The sequence below is a fragment of the Cloeon dipterum genome, chromosome 1, assembly GCF_949628265.1.
Source record: "Cloeon dipterum chromosome 1, ieCloDipt1.1, whole genome shotgun sequence".
NCBI lineage: Eukaryota > Metazoa > Arthropoda > Insecta > Ephemeroptera > Baetidae > Cloeon > Cloeon dipterum.
This window is the reverse complement of record NC_088786.1, coordinates 1315754-1342840: the sequence shown is the minus strand read 5'-3', so window position 1 is coordinate 1342840 and position 27087 is coordinate 1315754. Positions and strand designations below refer to the sequence as shown.

The 27087-nt window shown below is 43.0% G+C and overlaps 1 protein-coding gene across 3 annotated transcripts in view; it reads right to left on the bottom strand.

The window, feature by feature from the left end:
* Nucleotides 1-27087, bottom strand: part of kn (EBF transcription factor knot) — a 48335-nt gene that overhangs the window by 7602 nt on the left and 13646 nt on the right. For all 3 annotated transcript variants that reach the window (XR_010574104.1, XM_065475934.1, XM_065475933.1), the window contains exons 5-6: nt 19513-19586; nt 18949-19017 (exon numbers count right to left, since the gene is read on the bottom strand). Coding sequence is in view for 2 of the 3 variants with exons in the window: in XM_065475934.1 (XP_065332006.1) it covers nt 18949-19017; nt 19513-19586 (143 nt within the window). In the remaining variant the exon portion in view is untranslated. The remainder of the gene's footprint in view (nt 1-18948; nt 19018-19512; nt 19587-27087) is intronic.

The window sequence follows — 27087 nt, the reverse complement described above, 5'->3', positions numbered from 1 at the left end:
TCCGTGACAGATTGGCGCTGCCGCCAGACATGCAGGGCCATCAACCCCAATTAGAATTAAGAGGGTGAATTGTCGCGGCGGGCGCCCGCCCCGTCGTCGTGCGCCTTTAATCACGAGTGCAGTTGGCGCCGACTCACGGAATCGGGAAAAATAATGTTAGAGAATAAGAAGCTTATGCGCGTATACGCGCGTCGGCGTCATTATTTTATGTTTCGCTTCGATATATTCGGCTGCGTGGCACCCTCTCGCCACCCCTTAAGTAGCCCCTTCTGGCGAAATGAAAACAGAATTAAGTCCCCGCATTACAAGCGCGCGCGCGCCCCTCTCTTTGTTAAAACCTGCTGTGCGAGACAATATTTGCATTAGATCATTTCCTCCTCCGCTCTGCCTCTCTCTTTCCAGCGCCGCGATTTTTCATTTCGCCGTTGCCGCAGCCGCACACAATCGAAAGTGCGGAATCAATCGTGTTTTGCACTGCCTGGAGAGATTGGCCGTGCAAAATTCAGATTCACGAAGAACAATTGCCTTATGATTAATGCACGCGCTGCCTCTCTGTCATTATTCGCGCAAACAATAGGCCCGAATGTAATACGCGCTGTGAACAACCTGTGCAAAGTACCTGGCTGGCTCCGTGTGTGCATAAATGTCGCTTGCCTCGCTTGCGACGCTTCTATAATTTACGCGCGCGCCTATCGCAATATGCTCCGCCAGCCGATTAGCCCAATTTTCAAAACTACAAGGGGACGTGAAGAAAGGCCGATTCTTAATTGTTTGTTCTTTTAATAGATTTTTCTTGCATACTCGTAGCTTTGTTTCAAGTAAGACTTTTTTAAGGGTCTGAATAAATTGTAAACATTAAAATGCATTGAAATATTTAAAAGCTGTGTAGTTTCGATTAAAATAGCTACTCTTCACAACCCCAATGAAAAACACCGCGCGCATTTTTACACATTCGGGCCGCGGCATTATTATTATCTTTGCTGGCACAAGCGATAAAAATTAAAATCGCAAACAATTCATTGCATAGTGCACATTTGCGTTGTGCATCTCCGAATCTCTCTCTCGCGCTCGCGTGTTTTATGGTTGCAGTTTGCATATCCGCCGGCAGTGTGTCGCTAACCACGTTATTGTTAGTTCCGTGGCACAGCCGCAGGCAATTTAAGGAGAGCTCGTTCGCTCTCTAGCTCGTGTTCATTAGCGTTGAAATAAACTGCACGGCGCTGCATCGATATGGCAATAATTCGGATTTCCGCTGCACGCTCGGCGATTTTTGACGCGCTGCAAATTGAATTTCGCTCGGGTAGGAAGGAAATATTTCTCGTGTCCCTCACGCCAAAAATTCGTTTTGCGTCTTGTACCGAGAGCGTGTATTTTATTTTTGTCAAAAGTATGCACGACGGCAGCAGGTCTCCAGCAGACGAGACTGGAATACATATCACGAACGGAACGCTGCTATTTTTATTGTCAGCTAAAATATAATACACACACGCGGCGCTGGAGAGAGCGCAGGCATTCTATTATATAATGCGGAATGGAAAGTGCCAGTTGTGCGCAGTTCGCTCTCTTTGCAGATGTACCGACCGGGAGTGCAGGCGAATGCGTGCCCTGCATCCACCTCGCCTTCACTCCGATGCCAATTGCAAGAAAAACATACACGTATTGCAAAACGCATGAATAGTCTAGAGCTAGAGCTTCGCAATTTTAAACCGCAAGACTTGTAAAAGAAATGTATGGTTTTTGGTCTAAGGCCTAGCAAAGAGCTCTACTAGACCAGAGATCTAGACGGCAGCGCCGCAGTGACAGCTAGTGTAACTAAACGACATTTCTGACATTCGCTGGTCGCCACTGTGGCGCTGCTGTCTCGATCTGGCCTCCTCTGATTGGTCGCCGGTTTCTTTTTCAAACCAAAAACCGCAAAGGTAACGGTTTATACGTTTTCGGTACGTCGTGCGATTCAAATTCAACCATCAGGAACCGAATTCCAGTAAAGAATCATGGCACCTTTGAAAAAAAGCACACCATTATCCATTTTAACAGCCTCTGCGTTCACTATCTCGAGCTGTTTTTCTATAAAAAGTAAATAGAAGACATGTCACGACGCAATTATCCAAAATGGCATCTCTCTTTCTCCCTCAGCGTTCTTTGCCTCGAATTTGAATATAAAGTGGCTCTAATACAGCGATATTAACTCACTTATCTAAAAAGGACTCCTCTTCTGCCCTTTGGCAAATTTTTAATATTTTTTTCAGTGCCGCTGCGACACGACGGAAATATTTATAGCGAGCGTTTCTTATCAGGACGCGGAGGCGGGAGATCCGTATTTTTTTCCTCAAGGCTGGCTGGCGCTATACAGTGCAAAGTGCGCGAAATAAAACAATTTGGCGCTAGAAGGAGCAATTTTCGCTGGAGCGAAAAAATCAAATCAGGCCGAGAGCATATAATTGGAGTTTGTTCGTCACGTTTGGGTTTAAATCGGCTTGGAATTTAATTTTGCCGCATGCAACGGCTCTGCAATCTTTTCAATAGTCGCAAAGAATACCAAATGAAATAAGGCGGCAAAAGAAAAATACTCGCGAGCAAGAGAGCGAGTCGCAGAAAGAAAGACACACGGCGGGCAAAGAGAGGAGACGAAGAAGAAGAAGAAGCAAAGCCAATTGACATCGTCTTGGGATTCCGAGGAGAAAATTTGAATAAACCTTATTTAGTGTCGCTGAATCGAGTTAACAGGCCGGCGGTCCCAGAGGACGCCACCGCCACTGACTGAGAAGAAGAGGAAAAGAAAGACAACCGAAAAGAGAAGAAACACGAACTCCTTTGCCATAAAAAAATGCTGTGCTCCGAGGGCGTTAGTGTGTTAACTTTATCCCCCGCTTTATGCAAATGATGAAGAGATAATGGTGCTCTTTTTAATGCAGCCTACAAGCCGTTCTAATTAGGAAACTAATTCAATTACAACGCGCCCTCGCTCACTCGCTCGAGCGTCAACTTCAGGTAGCACCACTCTTTTCCTCCTTTTTGCCTTTTTTGCCGGCCCGGCCAGGCCAGAGTCAACACACAGCTGCACACAAGCGGCGCCTGCTAATCTGCCGGTTAGGCAGGCCCGGCGCGCGTGCCTGCGCGGCAGTTTGCATACGCCTCGCAATTTAATTGCCTGGAATTATCCACGCAACTTTTGCACCAGCCGTCCACGTCCACCCGAAAATCTCGAATTTAAGTAAACTTTGCAGTGTTAGATCGACAAGTCCTGCAAGTCCATGTCACAGTTTCATTTTCCTCGAGTTTTTTCATTGTTTACATCGCAGTACAACTGCCGATTACGGTAAAATGACCACAAATGGATAGATTTTGACGAGTGGATTCCAAAGAACACATACTGTACAAACACGGTGAAACGGTTGAATTTCTCAAAAAACACTATCAAAGCAGATGCTGCGCACTGATTGGTTGGTCTCATTGTTAGTTCACGCACTGGCCTATCGCGTGCTAGCTGGAAAGGAGTGCGGGGAGGTCACCTCTTGGCGCGAACAACGAGAAGTGAATTTTTGCGAATTTCAATTTCATATTTTTTTATTGATTGGTGGAATCGTAAGTGTTAATCGTTTAGTACTTTTCAATGAAAAAGTTTTAAATTTTTTTTTCAATGTCATTTTCATAAGGGTTTCTGTGTTCACCCTTGTATTTAAAATAATTAAATGAAATTTAATGGGGAGGTTTAAAGGTAATTCATCTAATTTACTGCGATAATATTTTTTAACAAAATTTTCCGTAAGCTTTTTTCAAATGTTAACATTAAATTTTAATATTTTTTTGCAGCTTAAATTAATTGACTTACAAAAAATATTGGAAATTTAATCAGCTCTCAGGAAAGAGAGAATATTTAATTCCAGCTCGATTTCCTGAATTTTAACAGCAGCAAATGTGAATCGATCTCAAAATTTAAACAAAAAGAATGGCTATTTTAAATTTAAATTTACGTATATTTTCTTTGAAAGCGAAAATAGAGGGCGTAACCACAAAAATCATCCGTATTTTGATCTTGAAAATTTCAAATTCATGTTCAGATGTAATATCCACGTTGTAAATTATAGGAAATTAAAAAAATATATATTTAGAGTAGGTCTATGTACTTGACGGTTACGGTCAAATTTGGAATCTTCTCAGCCGCACAATTAGCATCCCCGGAATTCCGACGTCGGAAATATCCCGTTCGAGCCTCATTAAATATTCATCAAATTGGGGAGGATTGCTCGTGCTCAGTCGCCAATTACGCGGTTCGAGAGGAGATTTGGCGATAAAACGCGGCGGGCGCCATTCTTGCGCCACTTAATCAAGGGAGGCGGCGGCGGCGCGCGCGATTTCGCGGCGGGCACCATTATTAGAGCGAGCAAGCGAGTCAGATGATCATGGTTGCTGCGAACTTGGCAACTGAGCAGCAGTGGAAAAGTTGCGAGTCGGTCGGTCGGCGCTGTTTTCGAGGGTGGAAAAGTAATATGACGAGGGTGCGGCGCTTGCGTGCTGCGCCAACCAACAATGCAGGCGCCTAGCCCCCAGAGAAAAGCAGAGAAAGAGATTTCCCTTTCGTCACAGCAATAGGGAAAAATGTCGCACAGGGATTTTCACCAGCGCGCATCCATTTTCCAATAATCATGGGCCGAAAAGCCTTTGTTCTGAAGGCGGATTTGATTAGGTCGCGGAGGGAAATCAAGTCGCACAGGCAGAAAAATTCATTCGCTGGCGCGATGAATGCTTAAATTTCTTTGAATGTGACTTTTCAAACTTTGCTCAAATATCATCGCAGAGAGCGAGCGGCAAGTTTTGCGGCAAAGTTAAGCGTGCGCAGATTTACCTCGGTCTGCGCGCCGCACGCGCGGTGTTTGTCTTGGTTGTTCATTTAAGAGACTGGCACCTCTGTGTGCAGTGTGAACGCAGTCAGAAGGAATAAGAAATGAGGCAAACAGCCTGTGTCTGTCGCAAAAGCATCCTTTCCGCCTTCCCTCGAGCGCGCGCACGCGTTTCATAGCCCAGAGCCAATTAAACCGCGAGCACACATGTGCGATGAGCGCACCATAAAAGATAATTAATTTTATAAACACCCCGCAACAGCTTTCATGTCAAAGTGGCCTCGTTTATTTTCGCGCCGCTTCTCTTGCTTGCGCAAACTTGGCAAAGTTCAGCGCTGATTTCCAAGCTTTTATTCCTTAAATAAGTACGCTTTTTTTCAAAGATCTACCAACCGTGTGTACGAGACAAGAAATGATTTAATATGACATCGCATTTTAAAATTTTTATTTGTCGAGTTGTCTATGTTTCTTTTACTTTCATGGGTTGCAGTTTTGTTCGTCCGGATTTTTCCATTACGAGTTTTTACTGTCCGCTTTTCAAGATAAAAGATATTTTTTTACACTAAGAGGCGAAACAAATTGGACGAAAAATGTATTAAACTTTGTCACCCGTTCAATTTTCAATGCTTTAAATCGGTCAGAATTGATTGCTAAAAAGTTCCAATTGCGGAAAAGTTACTGATTTATTAATCTGATATAAAGAGAGTGGTAATTTCCGTAAAGACTTTTATCCCACCATTTTTAAACCCTTTTAGAAAAAAGTTGCTTCTTTTCCGACTTTGGTTTTATTTAAAAAAGCAAGCAGTTGACTAGGGGATGTCAAGACGAGTCTAAGCGTGTTTAGTTTTTGCAATTCTGATGATTAAAAGCCGAGTTTTAGAGCTGAGACAAATTATGCAAAATGTAAAAAAGTATTAGAAAAAAATCGTGTTTTTTTATTCGAAATTTAGAGTGGAATATTTCTCGTAAATAAAATAGAACGCTCTGAAATTTTCAAAAATGTTAACACATGTCATGAAAACATTGAAGCTAATTTTAAAAATTCCAAAATCCTGAAATTATTTTCAAAACCTTAATTATAAACTAAAATTAGCGAAATTGGCCTTTAACCTTGATCTATATGGCATCAAATTTGGTGTCAGTTCGATCAGACTCGGCGAGAAAAATCCAATGCACACCATAATTTTGAAATTTCGCCTCGGGGAGACGAAATACGATGTCTTAAATTGTTCCAAGGCCCGTAAAGTAAATATTTTGTCACTAAAAACATATTTTTTTAGTCCTGCCGAGGGACAATATCGGTGGATAAAATATTCAGGACCTAACCCCTGTCGAGCAGTGCAGTTGTGTGATTTTTTTATAGCTGCGACAGCGTTCTTCTTACAAAGCATTGGAAGTGTCAGCTTTCCGCAGCTTGAGGTTTTGATTTGATTCCTCGAGCCGATTATTACGGTAGGCCCATTGCACGATTGCCGTTTTACAGCTGGTCGTGCTTGTCCAAATTGAGCTTCATTTTCACGGCATAAAATTGGGTGTGCGTCGCGCGCGGCGGCCGCTTTCGCTTTACCTCTGCTCGGTGTTTGCACCATGGGGTTGCGCACATTCATTCTGCTCAGTCAATACCCGAGAGGTGGACCCCAGGGAGTGCAGCTACTTGCAATCAGCTGACCAGCAGCGACTCCCCAAGGAGCACCTCAAGATGTTGTGTGCAGCGCCGTGTACGTACGCGCGCGCGGCGCCGCTATCATCATCTCCCTATCAACGGCGCAAAGTCCCTCGTTAGCCCAACTGTAAACAAAACGGCCGGCCGGCCGGCCGCCACCTCCTTAACTAATTGAGCGCTTTCTTTCAATCGCTCCATCGGCAAACAGCCGCCGGGCGAAACGAAATTAGTATCAAACTGCGGGAGAAAAGCCGCTTCAATTCCTCTCACAGTCAGCCCGAGGGCGTTGTTTTGGTTAATTGCCGATGCACCTTTGGGCAATTGCGAGCGACCGAGCGACGAAACCAATAAAGAGCGGGTCGGCGCAGTGACAGCACTTAAACATGTGCGCGTGCTGATGATTTGAGATGAGTCTCTCCAGACTAGCAGCTAGAGAGTCGTGAATCCCATGGGAAAGAATTACAAACTAGGTACTTTAACAAATCGTAAAAAGACGCTCGCTTTTAAACTGACTGGATTTGGTGAAGTTGCCAAGGTAGCAGGCAGTTAAGCTAATGGAAAACATAGATTTCGTCTTCTCTCTTGTAGCTGGGCGGAAGCGGAACGGATTTTTGTGTCTGCGCGCGCGGTGTGTTTCGGGTGATGTGCGCCTTTGAAATAATATTTTGACGTTTGTGTGCGCTGCACGAATTATTAGACGCGTGTGTTTGCAGCAGACGCGGCATTTTCTCCCACAACTCCAAGCCGAACATCTGTCACACGGCCGTAAATGCTCAATTTTTTTTTGTTTAAGCTGGATATCGTTTCTAATGTTACTTTCTGACAGGGAAACCCCGCTAACCGATTTACAATATTTATTGCATCAGGTGTAGACTTTCACGAAAATTTTCTGGAGATAAAATCAAAAGATTTTTTTCATAAATGCAATAACATTTTACGAGACTTTTTTGGCGAATTTTGAGAATGCAATGACTAATTTTTAAAGTTATATGGTGTGCTTTGAACTTCTCTCGTCAAGCCCGATCGAATGAACGCCTAAATTTGAGGTCATCGTTCATTATAAAGATAATTTTAAAAAAATTTGGGTTTTTTTGCATTTTAAAATACAGCACCATACTTTAAAAATTCAACACGCCCCTAAAAAGTGGTCTTAATGTACGTGTGAACTTGTGTAAAAATTTGAAGGTGGAGTTTAGATTCATTTTCGAGAAATTAAATTTTTAATATTGAAAACCACAAATTTTTCAGTTTGTTGCAAATATTGTGAGCGCCAAATCTCGGGTTCTAAGGGTCAGAAATGCAAAAACCTCACACCGCTCGATTTGGCTTATTTTTCCCTGGTGAGCTGAATGATTTTTGAGGTGCTCAACCCTCACCCCCCTATTTTTGACAATAATCCTATCCGTAGAAAATGCAAAAATGTTAAGGAAAAAAATTGCAAGTCAGAGTAGAGCGACCCTATATAGGGTGCCTATGTGAAACTAAAAATTAATGTTCTGAAGAGTTTTCGATTTCCTATCCTGGACCAGGTGGTTTAAAAATTTGTTTCCCACAATACGGCTGCGTTTTCGTGACATGCACAAATATTAAAACAACATGCACCAATTTGCCGCACGGCGAGTGTTCACGCAGCCACTAATGTGTCATTCCGTGCTCGCGGAAGTCACATCAGTTCTCATCAAGTGACATCCACACTCTCTCATTCATTCATTCAACACGTGGTGTCAAATTGCATGCGCGGCTCTGGCTAAACTCTCAGCTTCTTGCAGGCGACGGGGAGATTTTTTTCTTGCGACGAGAGTGGCTTTCGGTGTTGACAGGCGAAAGGTCTTTTTGAGGCTTTCCTGTGCGTGTGTGTGTGCAGCAGAAAGCAAGCCGGTCGAAAAATCGATAAGGCAGCCGGTGCAATTTCCATAATGCAATTGATAAAAAAGCTGGCGGCGCGCGGCGGAGGATATTTTCAGTGAGGCGTGTTAAAATAATGGCCCAATAAAGGTCACGCGGAATTTGGCCGGCACAAAAGGGCCGCTCGCTGCTGCTGCTGCTAGTGGGCAAGCCGCTCTTCGATTGCTCGCTGCCAAAAAAGTGCTGCGAGAATAAATTCAGCAGCAAAAGCCGAGCTGCTGGGGTGCGAGAGAGAGAGAGAGAGAGAGAGAGAGAGAGAGAGAGAGAGAGAGAGAGAGAGAGAGAGAGAGAGAGAGTATCATTTATCATTGGGCCAACTTCTCGCGCAGCCAGCGCGCTCTTTTACCCTCATTAATTCCAAATCTGACGTTCAATCTAGCCGATTAAATCGGGCCCTCCTCGCCTCTTTTGTGCCAGAAATAAATGTTGTTGAACGCGATCTGCAATGTTTACAGCGCCTTTTTACCTCTCGCTCTCTGTGTGTCGGTGAAGCGAAACAGATAAACAGGTGGCTCCTCAGCGTACGCATCCCCTAAATTCGGCCCGTAATGAGCTCGGCGCCGAGATCCGATTGGCTTAGCGTAATCCCCGGCAGGAGAGATGTGTCCGCGAGGACAACTGTTTACCGCCGATATTCGTCGTCGTCGTCGTGCGCGTTTCGAGTGGATTATCGCCGGCGAGTGAAGGAGCAGCTTAAACACTCTGCCAATTAAATTAGAAGCAGCACTTGAAATTCGAAAGCGAGTGACTGCTGCCCCCTCCCCCTCCCCCTGCACTCAACGCGCGATTCTTTGTAGTGGCAGATTGTTTGACCACTATAACAACGGGGGGTGGGTGCATGTTTGCGCGCGTCGTCGTTCGAAAGCGATTTTCTGCTTGGCCAAATATTTCGTCCTTTTATTCCTTGAATCAACACCGCGAGTGAAAACTAGCCGACCTTGCCGTGATTATTTTTCATTGTTGTTTGCAATCGGCCTCTAGTGGAGTGAGTCAAAGTGCAAACGCGCCGAGGGCGAGCCACCGCTTTTAATTACGAAATCAAACATGTCATTATGCTGATGGTGGCTTTCATTTTCTGCACTCTCTGTTTTGTCAACAGAATTAGGATTTCAATTAGAGATGAACTCGAAGATCAAAATAATGAATATTTACCCCTCTCAGTTAAGTGGGGGTGGTCCACTTTTTCACTTTTCAAGCTGGATTTTTGACTTTTTCCTGTTTTGCAAATATTGTGAACTAAAAATCTCGGGTTCTAACGATCAGAATTGCAAAAAATACCCTCTGTTAGACTTGTCTTGACCTACCCTGACAAACTGAATGAATTAGGGGGTGCTCCTTTACCCCTAATTTGCTATATTTCTTCCCGCGAAAGGGGTGAAGGGTAAGCACCCCTTAATCCCTTCAGTTGTTCAGGGGAGATTGAGACGAGTCTAACGGTGGGTATTTTTTGCAATTCTTATGGTTAGAACCTGAGACTTGGAGGTGCAAAAATCCCAACGAATTGAAAAATTCGTCTTTTTCGATTTATTAGATGGAATTTCTCGAAAATAAAAAATACCACCGCTCTGGAATTTTCACAAAAGTTCACACATATTAAGGGACAGGTTTTGAGCACATTTTAAAAATTCCAAATTGCTCAGCTCGTCATTACAAAATTTTTAATTAGAATCCAAAATTTTGACCTTGATCTACGCCATCAAATTTGGTATTATTTCAATCAGGCTCCAAAGCACACGAGGAGATTAGATCAAGTCTCAAAGCTTTCCAAAAATGTCCGTAAAACCCGTAAAAATGAAAATTTTGTCAAAACATTCTGTCTGTCCACAGTATTTAAATTTCCTCTATCTACGTGAAAGTGAATTCCCATTGACCCTCAGCTTTCAGCAGTAATTAATCAAGGGACGGAATACACCTAATTGATTAAGAAAGGGGTTGAATCGACGCGTGTAAAGAGTGAGTGTCTCGCATTGTGCTCGGGTATATAGCGACGTCAATTTGCGGACAAGGAGGGCCATATGGGCGCTGCAATAAATAAAAGAGGTGCAGCAGCGAGTGCTGCGACTCTGATTCGATTACACGCCACTAATACGCCTGCTGCTGCCGCTGCCGGCCGGCCGGGGACGCACTGGATGAGCATAATGCGGTGGGTTTATTTTATTATTGTGATATGCGCGCCGGCAGTGCAGACGAGGCTTGCTTCAATTCATTTAACGAAGTTGTCGCTGCCGTAATAGAGCGTGAAGACATGCACTTCATTACACCGTGCAGATTTATTTGCATGTGCGCAGCATTTTCACCCCGATCGCGCGCGCACTCACTTCTTTTTCCAATTAGGATAATGGAACAAGTCGGCTGGCAGGAACAATCGCGTCTGCACACACCACTCAAGACCTGATCGATTTTGCGTTCATTTTACTTTGAAACAGGTGAGTTTCATGATTTTTATTCAAAATAAATTCGATAAATCAGAAGCAACGCTCGGAATAAACGCACAACAAGCACCGCGGCGTGTGTCCCATTAATATTATTAAAACGGCTCGTTAAATTATTATTATCCCGTGTCCGTTTCAAGGAAAGCTGTGTCGTGCTTTGTGACGGCCGCGCGGAGAAACCTTTCGACTTTAACACATGCATGCACTTCATTTCTCATTATGATGGCTTTTATTGCAATTGTGCGTGCAGCTCAAGAGCCGACTCGCCGCTTTTGTGCATCTCAATTTATTTGAGTGGGCCGGCAGAGCCGAAATTCACAGTCACACAATTTTATTATTAGCAATTCGCCACCACGAATCGTGTTTCCATTTCCAGAGATTACGATCGCGCGCGCGCTTAATGCATGCGCGTCTCGCCGGCAGATGTGTGACGAACATCAGACAAAATGTGTATCGCATGTTTGTTTCGGCAACACGAGCATTTTCGTCGGTTACAACAACAAATCTTTGATTTTGCTCGCGAGTGAAAGGGGCGTCGGCGAATGACAAAAGCGACACAATGGCTGATGATGAGTGTGGCATTTCGCCGCGCGCGCCTCTCAATTTGTCAACCAAATTATGAAACTTGAGACGCTGGCAGCCCGGCCATGTACCTTCTCTTTTCTCTGCGCTACATAATGTACTTCATTCACTTTCATGTGTTCCAGCGGGCGGCGGCAGCAGCAGTAAAATGACCCTCGACGCCCGACACGCCGGCAGAACTGAAACCGCGTGTGTGTGTGTAAAGAGAGCAGAGCAGAGAGGACGGCTTCCCCTTTCCACCCTTATACCAGCAATGCTAATCATTTTTAAGATTGCATTCAATGGCACGCAAAATAATTGATAAAATAATCGGTTCAACCTCGTCACTTAAAAAAAAACAGATTTAGTAAAACCATATTATTTGTTTATTCCTACTGTCATAGATACAAAATTTAAATACACAAAATTAAGACATGGTAAGAATGGGCAAACAAATGCTAGCAGAAAACTGCAAAAACGCTTGAAAAACAAAAGTTATCTCACGCCGCACTGAGCCGCAAAAATCTCTAAAAACAATTTAAACCACTCTAAAATGGTAAATGCATTTTTCGCAAATTGGAAGTAATTATCTCATCTAAACGAGCGTGCAAACAATTCAAAATCGCACAAATTCAATCCAATTCCGTTGATATCACCCTAGGACATTTAAATATTTGTGGTGCAAATTTGTTTAACAAAAACTTTTAATTTTATTTTAATAATAAATAAATGATTTAGAAAAGATCAGGAGTAGATCCAAATTTGATTGTTTTTTTTTTGTGTCCGCACATTGCGATGCAATTGTACACTTTTCTCCATTATTCGCAGCAAATTGCCGCAAATTTTTCACATGGGAGCAAACGCGTGAAATTTAATTGACGTGTGTGCCATCAAAATTGAACATGATTGTGCGCCGCGGGCAGCGGAAAGATATAGGGTGATGAATCACCGTGCCGAATAATGCAATAAGAGAATACTCGCGCGCGGGCGCGTTTGCCGGCCATAAAAATATAGAGGGACGCCGCCGCGCTGCAATATACAAATTAGCAATTAGGCCAGCGTGCAGCGGGTGCAATAAAAATAAATAAACGTGCTGTGCTGCGGAGGGAAGCCCCTGGTCGCATTAATTGACACGTTCGGCAACGATAATTGGGTCCAGAAGCAATATGTGAATTCCTTGAGAGTTATAAAACACACGGCGGAGCACAGGCAAAATAATTTTCTCCTCTATTTTTGAATTATTTATTTTAAATCAGCTATTTTAAGACCCAGCGAAACTGTTTGTTGTGTAAATTTCAGTTTAGCAAACATTCCTGGTTTAAATCCGCAACAGAATTTGCTCTTTCCAAACATAATCAAATTCCGCTTCGCTTGCAGCGCGCAGCAAAGGGCTAGAAGTTTAAGCGCAAATTCGCCTTTTCTCTGTTGCTCTCTCGTCGGCGTGTGTATATTGTTTCATCGCGAAATAAATTCTGGTGAGTGTGTTGTTTGCGCACACATCATTCCTGAAACCACAATGCGCCGGCCAAAAATGCCTCTGCTGCATATTCACGCGCGCTTTCGCTCCAAATAAAATTTCATGCAACTCTCCCCGCAGTTTGCATACATGCATATTAATTTGTTTGCTCGGCAAGGTGTGAGAAAGGAGGATTTCTGCTGCATGTTTTGTCTGCCTTTTCGGCACAATTTGAGGCCCATTCACCCGCTCGCGCAATTTTCCCCAGGGATCGCAAATTATGTTCTTTCCTCCGAATACATATACAGACGCTAGCCTAGAGACAAGCAAAGGGGTTTGTTCCGCATCAAGAGGGGTGCAAAAATTCTGCATCCTGTGTGTTTGATTCTTTTTAATGCGAGAAGCTTCTCCGTCCAAGAAGAAAGTAGATAATTTTGGCTAATGGCTCACGATAGTGTTTAATAAATGCCAGGAACTTCAGCTCAATTTTTTTCTCTTGAAGAATAAATTCTAAAAATTATTTTAAACCTTGTGGGAAATTTTTATTTTTTTAAGGAACGATAAAAATGATCCACCAATCGATCCTCTCATTGAACAGAGTCTACAAACCAAAATTCAGTAGAAACTGTATTTTAAAATAAATGTCTAAAATTTGGGCTATGAAAAATTCCTTAAATCGTTCAATCGAAATTTTCCACTGTTGTACGTGATTCATTTCAGGACAGGCCACGCACGAATTTAACAATATCGCTTAAAATTAAAATGTCTTTTCTGTAAATTGAAATTCTCTATTTTATTTTCCCTTAAACAGACATTTATTTGTGTGTGCTGGAAGGATTTTATTTTACATCATCGTTTAGCGTCAAGAAGAGTGCGGTCAGTGCAGTTTTGTTTACTTTGCGGCAGTGAAAAAGGGCGAGAATCGGGATGCGAGTTGTCGAATTGAATATCGTCGGCGCGGCGACAACGCAGGCATTGATTTTCCAGGAGCGAGTGCGTATTTATTTACTGTTATATGGGGAGTAGTGCAATTTCGCAGGCTCTCTTTTCAGCGAAGTGAGTCATTGAGTCATCATGAAACCACCTGGGACCGCGCCGCACCGCATCCCTCTGCCCCGACGTACGCGCGCGATGATGATTTCACCCTGCGCGCTGCACCGCAACGCATGCAGCAGCAGCACCAAAAACAACGCGCCTATAGTTTTATATACAAGATAAACCCTCCCTTAAATATTCTACGACTGTGCGCCCTTAAATCATGCTCATGAATATTTGAACGAGAATCGAAAAATGGGGCGCCACACGCAAAAATTGCCGAGTGTATATGCGTTTGATCTGCACTTCTTCGATCTTGTTGCATGCCGCATGTCGATCTAAAAATTATTTTCCCTCTGCCGAAAGTGAGCAGTCTTAATCAATTTCATTTGGCGTGACTGCACGGCTGGTTGACTGGTAATTAAATAACAATTTCCGCATAAAAATGAACTGCGCTGTATTATAGAACTAATTTCGGCGTAGCTTCATTAGGAGCGGTGGCTGTGCAAGAAATATAATTAGTCCTCTCTGCTCTCGCTCCCCTTTCCCATTCATCAGCTTATTAATATCTACACAGCCAACTTGGCAAAAGTGAGAGGGATGATCGAATCATGCAGCCGCACATTTCCCCGCGATATAAAATTGAGCGAGCGCCGGCAACCCGCAACCCTCCTCACCGTCGAAAACCACTTTCGCCGAGTCATAATTTCTGATCGAATTTGTCCCAATTAATACTGCGCGGCTCACTAAGCCGGATTTAAACCGGGAAACAATCAGAAATGTGCAGTAAGCTCTCCAGGAAATAGATTGCATGAATTAAACTCTATAGAAAGGTCGGACAAATGATTCTTAAATTAATTTTAAGTAAATGCAATGGAGCCTATCTGCAGGAAAGGTACTTAACCGAAAGCATCTTTGAGAAAACCCCGAAATTCCCACATTTGCGGATATTAAGGCACTTTTGGAATTTGTAAGTTTTCTCTAAATAGGTTTAATAAAAATTGAGACAATCGTTGAACACGTCCCGTGGATTTCAAAGTGGAAAGTCACTAAAATCAAATTTTCGAAATAATTCTCACATTAAAAAAAATAGTTTTAAAATAGCCATCTTGTAGAGCATAAAAAATTAGGTAATGTTTGGACGAGTGAGCTAGTTGCCCTGATTTTTTTATAAAAAAAAAAATGTAGATTTAATAAAAAATTGCACACGCCTAAATCTCTGCTTATAATTATCAGATTTCCAAAACCCACACACCCTTAGATTCGTCTTAATCTGCTCTAGATAGCCGAAGGAGTCTTGGGTTGTCAACCCTTCAACCCCCTTTTTGCAACCTAAAAATTTCATTTTTTTGTATTTCCTCATACAAAAATAAATTTTCCAGTTTTTAAAGTTAGATCACGCGCTATATGTTAGAGAACTAAAAATACTCCAATTTTTATTTCTGAATTTTACGTTTCCTTTAGTCCTGACAGTATAAAGAACAGCTCTACAATTTTGTCGGTAGCGGAGAAGCGAAACGACGCGTTCGTGATCGTTTTCGTCACCATCATGCGCCGCATTGCGCGGCGATTTTTATGCAGAACGTCGCTCCTCCAGCGAGCGAATATTCTTATTCCGCGGACATCATATTTTTTAATGTGAAGGGACAGGCGCCGCAACTGGCGCGCAGAAATTTAATTCCGTGAGAGCCGATTTTCGTTTTTTTTTCTGATTTGCCGGCGGCCACGAAATATCAGCGGCAGACTCTCAGGCAAATTAAAAACGATTTCTGCCTGCCGGACGGATTTTTCTTTTCGGCGGGGGTGCGGAGAAAGAGAGAGAGACGGCGTTTTTCGTTTTACATAACATAATGCGAGAGCAGATGATGTAATTAGAATGATGGCCTGCCGGCGAGTAACACGCGATCGCTTGCACCATACAACAACAGTATAGCGCACGAGATGCGCGTTTCCAGCGTGGCATGTTGCTCAAATTTTGTTGTGCTCTGCTCGAAATATGGAAATTTAGACAGATTAATTTACTAATTGCAGTCTGGCAAATAAGAAATATCCATTCATCATCGTTGCGCGGACGTTTGATTGTACTCTCAGATATAGTGCACGAAATTTGTCCCCAAATAATGCCTTTTTGTTCGTCGCAATAATTAGCATGATCCTTGCGCGGGGGAAAAAGACTTCCGCTGAGCTATTATCAGGAATGCGCGTTCAATAATACGTAAACCGCCAGCGCGCCAAGCATCCAGCGGTTTATTGTGTACAGCGAACGCTCGCTTGATTAGCTGCTGATCTATTATGAATACTTTACGCCCCGTAGTGTCAAATAATACGGCGCTTGGCTAATTGTGCTCGTCCTCGTCTTTGTCACGCCGCACCGGTGACAACAAACCGCAGCATATACGGTGAAAAACCGCAGTGACGAGAGCTAAAATATGTATTTTTTTTTATCGAAAAGCAGAGAGGACAACGTCACGAAGTCGAACTAAAAATATTTTACCATTTCTGTTAAGTCAGTATCCGAAATTTTTCATGCTACTTTGATATTTTCTTGCTTGACATAAATTTTCTATTTCAAATAAATACAGAAACCTCGGCGTAGCACTAAGTGAAATAAAATAAATATAAAAATATCCACAAAGAGGCGCCACTCGTGAGCCTTAAAGATTTATAAAATGACTCAGTACGAAGTAAACTCTATGCCCACACTGATTTATTTGATTTTCTGAGAAATTGAGTTAGCTGAATCTATACAAATAGAAATTTAAGTCGTCGCAAATGAAAACAAGCATTAAACCGAGTTGGAAAATACAAACTTTTCTGTTTAGCAACACGAAACGAACGCGAGTGTATGTGAGGAAGTATATCGCACCACGCGCGAACAAATTAGCAAGAAGAAAAATTACCACTTTGCTAAACAAATTTACGAGGTGGCCGTAAAATTAAAAAAGGAAGAAAGTTAATTTGCTTGGCTTTCGTTGGTGACTTTCATTGAGAGCGCACACACACATCCAAAGAGAGAGAAAGAAAAAGCGGCTGGCGTCTTCTTGGCAGTCTGTGTTATATAGTGAGTCGAGTCCCTCGCTGCTGCTTACTTCATCCCCTTGCGACGGTGCTCAAACCCCAGGGGAAGCCATTTTGTGTCGTCAGGACCAAGGGATGAGACCCAAGAGAGTTAGAAATTTAGGTAACACGTACGCCGAGTAATCGTCCCGTGTTTTCGCCGCTCGCTGTTGGAAAAAAGGCGAGCTGCACTCGAATTTGCCAAATTCGCGATGGTCCTGATATTGTCGGCGAAGAGATTGGGGCCGGCCAAACGGCCCCGTGGATTGCCTACGTGTGCACCGCCCGTGATGGCTTTCGGGGATGTCAGAATTATAGAGAAAAGAGAAGGAAAAATAGCCGACCAGCGACATGGACCGAAAAGCGGTGCACCGGCCAAACGAGCTCTCTCTCTCTCTCTCTCTCTCTCTCTCTCTCTCTCGCAATGTATTAAGCATTAGGCTCTCTCTCTCTCTCCTTCCCTCGTAGCTCGTCTCTTCTGTTTTGGCTGCAGATAAAATCCGGAGACTCCCTTACTAATGGCATTGCTAATTAATTTACTTTTCTCTTCGTCTGCTGTGAAAACTTTTCCTTTCTCGGCGTTTGCGAGTAAAAGATTCTTCCTATTCCAAAATTCATCTGATTTTATCTGTAATGGTTCGATCGATCGATAGTTAATAATTAATTTATCTTCCATTGATATTATAATTAAAGTGCTAAAAAAAGTAAAATATCAACGTTTTGTTTTGACTGTTCTCATCACAGTTGAGGAAATGGTAGAGAGAAGACACAAAATCCACATTCAACCCGCACTAGACTCGGTCAAAACTGAGTACAATAATCCATTAAAACATGTTTTAAAACATCCGGCGTTACTTTACCCTCTGCTCGTGATCAAAAGAAGAGTGCCAAATTTCCGTATATTCAAAGAATAAAAAATCGAGATGATTTAAAATATTCATTTATTAACTCAAGGGATGAAATTATGGCCAATAGGGTTTGAGGGGTTGGGGTGAGCATTCCTAAAACTATTCAGCTCACAAGGAGAAGTCAAGCCAAGTCGAACGGTGTGCAGTTTTTATGCATTTCTGACCCTTAGAACCCGAGATTTGGCGCTCACAACATTTGCAAAAAATCGACAAATTTGTGTTTTTCATGATTCAAAATTGAATTTCTCGTAAATGAAGCCGATGGCCACTTTGAAATTTTCACAAAAGTTCACACGTTCCCTGAGATCATTTTTGAGGGTCGTTTCGGATTTTTTAAATATATTCCGTTGGTATTCAAAATCTCAAAAAACACTCTAAACTTCCGATAATTACCCGATGACCACAAATTTTCATTCGATCGGGCTTGACGAGAGGAGTTCAACGCACACTTTAAGTTTTAAACTGCACCAACTCAAAATGATTTATTGCATTACCAAATTTCCCCAAAAACAAAAAATGAAAATGTCGGTGACTTTTTTAGGTTTTTTTCTATAGTCAGGTCAACAGCAAAAACCGTCGATATTTTCTTTGCATATTTTTAATAATTAAAATATTTTTAAGCTTGTGAGTACATAAATGCTTTCCCGTGTCTTAACCGAGAGTCATCGAAAGTCACGCCGGAGACTTTTTCTCTGGGTAGAGGTGCGAAAATATTATTGAGCTTCTCTCTGTTAAAGCTCTCATTGACGGTCCGTCCACGCGCTGCACGGCTCGCCAGTCGCGATGTGAAGTGGAAAATAAGCGTCGGGCGACTTTTGACTAGCAATTGACCCGTCTGACACCCTCGCAGCGGGATAATGCGATTCCCGGTCGGCGAAGGACGGACGTCTCGACTCCTAATAGTCACCGATAAATAAAAAATAAGGAGGTGCGAAAATTAGATTCAGTCGCTCTATCTCGCTCCTTTAGATCCAATCGGTGGCAAATTGCGATAAATTTTACGCGGCCATTAGCAAGCCGGTTAATAGCAAAAGCGACCGTATAAACGTTAGCTGAGCGCGTTTATTGGAGCAAGGCACACGTGACTCACCTGTCAATGATGACTGGGTCGGAGGGCGTCTCGTTGCGGTTGCCGCAGCTTTTCTTGTCGCAACAACGGCTGTGAACAAGCGCAAATCAAACTTCAGATCGGTGAACCCACATACTGCGGTACATTCGTCCATTGCAAGAACACACGGTTGTCAAACAACAATTTTTGAGTAAAGCCAAAGAAAAAATAATTCACACTGAACAGATGAAGTTATAATTAAACTGCAGGGGATTCTGTTGAATTTGTTTTTGGCTCAGTAAAAAAGTAGGGAAAGTTTTGAGCTGAGGAGTGTGTTTAACATTTTTTGCTACTTGTCAGCACTCTTTTGCGCCGACTTGTTTGCACAAGGTAAAACGCCTGGGGCCACTTGAAAGTCGATTACGGCGACAGATGACGGTGGCAGATAAGAGAGAAAGGAATCCCTCTGTGGCGGGTTAATGAGATGCTATTTAGCAAAGCAGCTGTTTCGCCACCACGTCTTTCAGGAATGAGAAACTGCGGGCGCTTCTCGTCAGCACGTCGTTGATGTGGCAACAAATCAGAAAAATTATTTCAGATGCATACCTGCACATGACCTCGTGCGTCAACAGCACTCTGCACATCTCTGGATTCTTGTCCTGTCCCTCGTAAATGATGGCCTGCAACACGAAAAAGCGGAATCCGGTTAAATTTGACGGAAAATTGTGCTCGGTGGGAGGGAACAAAAGAACCTATTAAAACTGCAAGCATTTTTCGTTTCAATTAAATTTAATGAAATTTCCGCCGGCGCTGCGTGGCGTGCTAATGTCAATATATAATGCAACACTTACTTTTCTTTCTTTCTTTCTCTCTCTTTCTGCTGCTCCTTTACTTATAATATACACATTGTTGTGTGCTCTTCATGAAATTTTTCTGCCTCAAGACCTTTCGGTCTTTTTCCCTATTCCCTTGACAGCGGAAAAAAAGCAATAAAAGCCAACATGACGGCCTTAATTTGAGCCACCGTGCGCCTCGCTAAGAAGCACAAAATGAAAAAGAAAAGGAGGAAAATTCCGCGCGCAAAAGAAAAAGGGAAAAGCGCCGGTGTGTGTGTTCCAGCCGAGAAAGAAATAATGAAAGAGGCCGGCGGTGGGATTGAGCAGCCGGAGAATTAATAAAAATTAAAGCAGTCGTTTTCAGCTCGCTGATTCGGTGTGCCGGGGTGCAAATTAAAACAGCACACTCTCTCTCAAAGAGCTGACGGAAAGAAAAGACGCTAATCTGGCTCGCGCTTTTAGTCTAATTCAAAAAAATAAAAAGTGCTGAAGGAAGACAAATTGTAACCTGTCATAATGGATAAAAAAATGTTGTTTTGGGAAAGCAGTGGAATTTTTGTCGGATATTATTGAAAAGACACGAATCCCACTTCCTGCCAAACAACAACCGCGCGTGGCCACCCACCCCCCGGCTATTTATTTGATATAATAATGCATGTGTATAGCGAGTGATCGCGCACTCCAATCTAGGCGGCACGTGACCGCGTGATTGGCAAGCCACGTGTCGCACCACCCATCCCTTTAAATGATCATCAGCGCCGAAAACGCGCGCACGCAGCAGCCGGCTCCATTCGATAATCCGGCAGCAGCCGAGCGGCAGGCAGATAGGGCGTGAGAATGTACTTTAAAAGGCTTTTATTGTAATCACATTGTTGACACAGAGCATTAAAGCCTGATTGGATTGTGATAAATCATTTGTACATCACTTTGCCTCTGAGTTTGTCTTTTTGTTGCGAGCGATGACAAACTTTCTGGCTTCTGATCTGCTTCAGTTTGAGGAGGGAAAATATTTGGCTGTCACTTTTAAGTGAGCCTTGGGGATGATGATTACAAAATTTACAAAAGACACCACCTACTCGATACAAAAAAGACCTTTATGAATTTGAATATAAAATTTGTTTGTGAGTCACCTGAACGGGCCGCGCATGATGGCCGCCCCTAGAGTCTCCACGCGAAAGTTTGAGTGTGACTTGAAATGATGAAAATGACAAATAACCATTCCAGAATAAAAACTGACAGTAAAGATCATTTCTTGCAACGAGTTTATTCGATTCTATCTCAAGACTCTAGGAGCGACCATGTTTTTAAAAGGCTGCGCAAAGAGCACAAGCCCAAGATTGAGGTGACGGCGCAGCGTTTGTGACAAATTTCGTGGGACGCAGCTGCATTGAGCTCAAAGTACACTACACGCGCAATTAGAATATTGCAGTTCTCATCTCAAATTTTATTTCCGTGGCAGTAAATCAAATTATTTGTCACGAGCGGCTCGAGTTTAACAAAGAGACAAAATCTAATCAGGCTCGGGGCGTGCGGCCGCATGGCAAAAAGTTTCGAATTTCACCAGTGATTCAGACACTTTGCGCAATTGGCTTTCACGAGAATAAAGCAGGGAGAGAGGAAGAGAGAATGCAACTCGAGATCATTAAAAATGTATCAGATCGCTCCTAATTATTTTTGCTTCCCTTGCTTTTTGTTTCATTTTGAAAATATAATGGGCTGCTTTTGTGAGGGAAAAGAGAGAGAGAGAGAGAGTTTATCTTGATCCCTTTAAGTAGCCCCCGCCGATGCGAAACACAACAACTTTGTCGCCTTCCGAAACGACACTGGGGTGCTGAGAGATGCGTGCCGGGTGCACTTTTACAGCGGCTAGTCGGTCGAGGGGGTAATTACGCCACCCCTCGCTCACCCCCCGGACTGGCAACAAAATATGCTACTGCACATGTATTATGCATTCGCTGGCTGGTCCTTTGTGCTCAGATGTTTATTCCGTCTCGTAATTATTCTTCAATTTCGCAAGGTCCAGCCAATTTCTGGCTGTTCACCTGCAATGCGAACCAACCAATAACAAAACAGAGGGAAAAAGAAGCGAAAAAAATTCGGGATTTGCCGGCGGAGCGTGCAGATGCAGCGGCTCGAGCTGCGGGATTTGTCAGCCCATCCACAATGCCGCGTAATAAGGGTGGTAGCCTCCCTATATCCCACGTATTACGTATTCCATTAAACAAGAATCTATCAGACCTTGCGCACAAATCCTTTCTTAATCCTCGGGATCAACGAGATTTTGTGCCGTGTGCCCCCAAAACGGTGCATGCGTGTACAAGTCAGATAGTAAATATAGTACTAATTGATTCTTGCCGGGCCGAAATCTGGAATAAATCGGCGGCGTGCGGTTGTGCGCGCGGCATTCGGCGGCAAAGTCGATTGGGTCAATCCGCCTGGGATGCATGCATATACGAGCGGAGCGGAGCGAGCGAGCGCGAGCAGGCAAAGTGCTGAATGAATAGCTCGAGTGGCACCTGGGGGGATGCTGCGCGCGATATAGAACTATCATCCACCTTTTCACACCCTTCCAACCCCGCTAGCGTCCTCCGGAGACATAAAAAGTGGAGCGTTCTCACCTTCGCCGCCGCCGCCAAATACTTAATAATCTCTCTGCGGTGTCATCAATTGACTCGCAGTGGCGCCCTTGGGACTTTGCTCGGACAATATTTTTTGACGATACCCACCCTGCCCGATAATTAGCCTAATTAATTAATCCCATGGGATTTGGCACCACAATTAATAGCAAATTGCGCGCTCCGATCACGGACGGCCCTTGAATTGAATAAAATATTTTTCGGCTGCGAAATTTTTGAAATTGCGTGAAAATGCGATTTAATCAGTCTAGTAGGCGTGTCGGAAAAAGGCGTGTTTGTTGACGAAGGAGCAGGATGAAAGCTATCCTGTATATTAATCTTTATACTCTGTTGCATACACACTCGGCGTACAAACACGCGTTATTTACTTAATAAACTGGAGCTGAGCAGGCACGAAATATTGCAGGTGAGCTGCTATTGTAGTGAGCCACGGGGTTGAGCGGGGCGGGCGCTGCCGTATTGTTATCAAAAGGGATGAGAAAGCTTCGCTCTGTATAATCATGCGTGCTTTGTTGTTTGCTTCTGCGGTGCATGAAATGTAACACGTGGTTTCCATTATTGCATTATGCGAGAGCTCGGAATTACCACTAAAATCTCGCTCATCATATGTATATATCGCACTCACGACGCTCGCGTTTGAAACATTTCCGTTTTGTTTTCGGGTTTCTGAATAGAATTACACCAACCATAAGTCGGGAATCTGTGATAAATATTAATAAGTTGACCTTATAATTTTAATCCTTTTAAGCTAAACAAAAAATTTTATACGTCTTCAACTTTCAATTTTTTTAGTGAATACTAAAAATGTTGCGAATTTTAATATCAATCTCCCCTAAAATATTATCTATCGTTTTCGAGGTAAAATGTCAAACCCTGGAAATCGAATTATCAAGTGAATGCGCGCGAGATATCTCTTCCCTCGCTTTGAAATCACGTTAAAAATAGTTTCCCTCATCAATTCCTGACTCGCAGCGCAGCCCTTTCAAAAATTATTGTGTGTATCAGCCTCCCTTTAATTTATTTCTGCGGTTTTCCACGTCCCTCTGTCTATTGTAACACATCTAAAATGCATTTTTGCCTCGAAACATCAGGTTGGTTCCCACGCTCCTCGCCGTTCACTGGAAAACTATCTGAAGTGACTACTATTGTCATTTCCTGATTGATGCCTCAAACTCAACCTGCGCTGTCCCAGAGGACTTTACCGGACATATACAACTCTCTTTTAAACGTGGACCAAAAAATTGTGTCTTCACTTAGATCCACAACATCAATAATACAACCCCGATACCTTCCATATTCCATTCATGAATAAACACACTGTACGAAGCCCAATAATAAAATAGGAATGGACGTTTAATCACTTTTTGATTAAAATTGCTAGACTACTCTGATTAGGCTCTCTGCTGAAAGCAGATTACGGATTGTATGAACGAGAGGGAAAAGCTTTGGAGAGGGTGAGCCAAGAGCCAGGCAATTTCTTCGAGATCGAGAGGCAGACTTTATATGCTAGATTTAACTGATGTGCGTTTATACAGAGAGGAAGAGCGAGCCATTTATTATATTAGACTCGCACACACAAACCAAGAGAGCTAGGTGCGCGTTCTCTCGTGCTTATGGTTTATGCGCGTGCCACCGCAAACAGGATAGAGCCAATTATCAGGGATTTATTAGGCTGCTTTTGCCCGGTGGGCCGATGTTCATTGCCAAACGCACAGAAAGCGGCCAATCCGAAAAAATCCACGGCTGTTTTCACTAATTAGTTATACTGGTCGATAAGTTGAATTAACTCGGTTTCCTATTTGGATGTTGGTCAACCGCTGATACATTTGCTGGTGGAAAATAATTGTCAATTAAAAAACAAATAAAAATTTCCCTTATTTCCTTTTGTCAAAATTTTGCAATCGTTCAGTTCACGGAGTTCAGAGCATCCAACGTTTATTTAAAGTTAGAGCTAAATGCATTGCTGACTATAATATCAAGTAGATCATTTGTGGAATTTAGCAACAATAATTAAATCAAGGCCGAGGAACAGTTAAATTTTAGATGTTGCCATATGTATTTTTTTTATAATGATTTTGATCCCTCTCGTCGCAATCTTTCAAATGGCATGCGAATTTAAGGAAAATTCCCTAAATAATGTAACAAATCGTGATTTTACAGTATATAGGGAGAGTGTGCTTGAAAAATTTAAACAACAACCAGGGAATATTTTAGCTTTTCCCTCAATTTTTCAAGGAAAAACAGAATTTTCACAAATTTCTTTCAAATAAAATCTGCAGTTTGGAGCAGGAATCCAAATGTAAAATCGCCATTAACTCGGATTGCACGCCATTTTATTGCCGGCACCGCACTAGCTGTCTCTCATTCTAGATTTTTTATGCAATAATTAAAAGAGCGGCCGGTCGGCGCGCATGTTCTCTCTCATTACCGCACCGACGCGATAATAAAATTGCCGGCCGTGATGCAACGAGCCCGCTCGCGCACAAATTAAACCGACCTGCTGCTGTTAAAATGAAATAATGTGAACAACAGCGAACATCCCCCATGCAAACATTAAAGCGACGTGCACGCTCAAAACTGCAGCTTCATGGAATATAATATTTTTAACGCGCGCTGCTCGCGCTGCTTTCATTAATTGCATCAAGGTCGCGTTTGTTTGAGTGTTTTCCATGATGAAGCCGGCGAACACACGCCGAAAGGGCCATCCATCGCACGGCGGCGGCGGCGGCGGCGGCGGCGGCGGCGCACTCGACGGAGCACATGGCACAAGCCGCCCTGTTACCTAGGCAACCCGCGTTACCACGGTGCATAACTGCCGGCCCGGCGTCACCCCCGCATGTCTGCACTTGCTTATTCCGCTTGCTCACTTCGAGTACAGCCACGGGCAAATTCGGCATGTTTACGAGAAGAACACACACGACCATTTTGCGACCATGTCGCGTTGGCTAAACTGAATTGTCGCTCGCCGCACACTTTTAGCCTTGTTCTTCAAATTAATTCAAATGCGGACGACAAAAGTTGGCTTTTAAAAGTACATAAAGCTTCAGAGAAAATGTTTGAAAAATTCTAAAAGTTTGAATGCTAATCAAAGTTGTTTCTCTACTGTAAAATCACGATTTATTACAAAATTTAGGGAATATTTTTTCAAAATTCGCACTATTATTGTGTGTGCATTGCAATTGGGGGCATATTATTAGAATGTAACATATCTGATGTATATGGCCTCGCCAAGAGTCAATAAAGAGATTATTATTATTATTATTATTATTATTATCGCGGCGAGAGGGATTGCAATCAAGTGAAAAACTAATTTACTATACAAATTTAATTTTGGCAAAATCTAAAATTAACCTGTTCCTCGGTCCTGATTTCATTATTATTGTACAATATAGGGATAAACTGTTGCTAAAATTCCACAAAAAGACTGAATTTAGAAAAATGTTATAAATTGTCATTGTCTGTAAAGCTCCACTACTTTAACCATTTTAAATACATATTTACCATTTTTAATATATTTTTTTTTAAATTAGAATTCACGGAATTGTTTTGGCCGCCAATAAAGCGAGTTTGTGCCAAATCGAGGAATATCTTCCATTTTTATACCTTTTTAGACAAGTTTTGAGTTGCAATTAAGTTCTGCTATCAAATGACACTTCAATCATTTTAAATGTGCCTAAATATTCAATATCCATCTTAAAAATGCGTGTTTGCCGACCTTGTTGCACAGGCTAAATTTCTAATTTAATCAATAGGCTTCCTGTCCAAATAGCGCAAAATAGAACATTACTATACGCCGACCCAGTTTAAAACAATTTATGCATAAAGAGGCGACTATGGTCTGATGCATATTTATGAACTGGATGAAAACTGTACTGAGTTTGTCATTGACATAAGCCCAATCAAAACTATTTCCCTAAGCCCTGGCATATATATAGGCTAGAGTGAATGCGGAAGGCGGAAATCGATGCCGACGCTTTTTTATAATTGATATAGCCGGGCAATCCGATCCGACGCGTCGGCTCGACAAAAAAGAGGAAATTATCACTGCTCAATAAATCAAGCGAATCCGCACTGGCAAAAAGCTGGTAATGCGCATTGCGTGTGCCATTAAAATGCAATATCGGTTGCATAATTTATAAAGCTGTCAAGATGCAGCGCCGACCATCTGTCCTCTGAATCATCTGCAAAACAAACGGCACGCGCGCTGCCGGCTCGAGAGTGTGTATATGCTGTGCTTTCGTTCATTCATTCACTCACTCACTCTCAACTCACGTAGCCCGCCGGAAGAAATCTCATTATTGGCCGGCTTTGATTCGCTGTCACTTCGGCTCAATCATTCCGACTCGACGGCGGCCCATTCTTCGGCGCGGCGGCGGAATATTTTCGGCGATGATTTCGGAGCCGCTACTATATATGTGCCAGGCCAGGCCCGGAGAGGAGATCTGTTATCAGCCGGCAGGGGCCATAAAATAATGCACGCGCGCCGCGTCCGCTCTTCCCCAACTAGCTATTTCCTTCTATTATGCTGCTTATCTTAAGCCGCCATGTAAATATAGTGGTCGCATCCAGCTGTAGTCGAGCAAGGGGTGCATGCGAAATTGTTATCAGCGCGCCACTGACTGAGCTGGCCGATTTTTCTAATGGACACTATCGCCTCTTCTCATCTCTCTCTCTCTCTCTCTCTCTCTCTCTCGTTGGCGCGCCGAGAC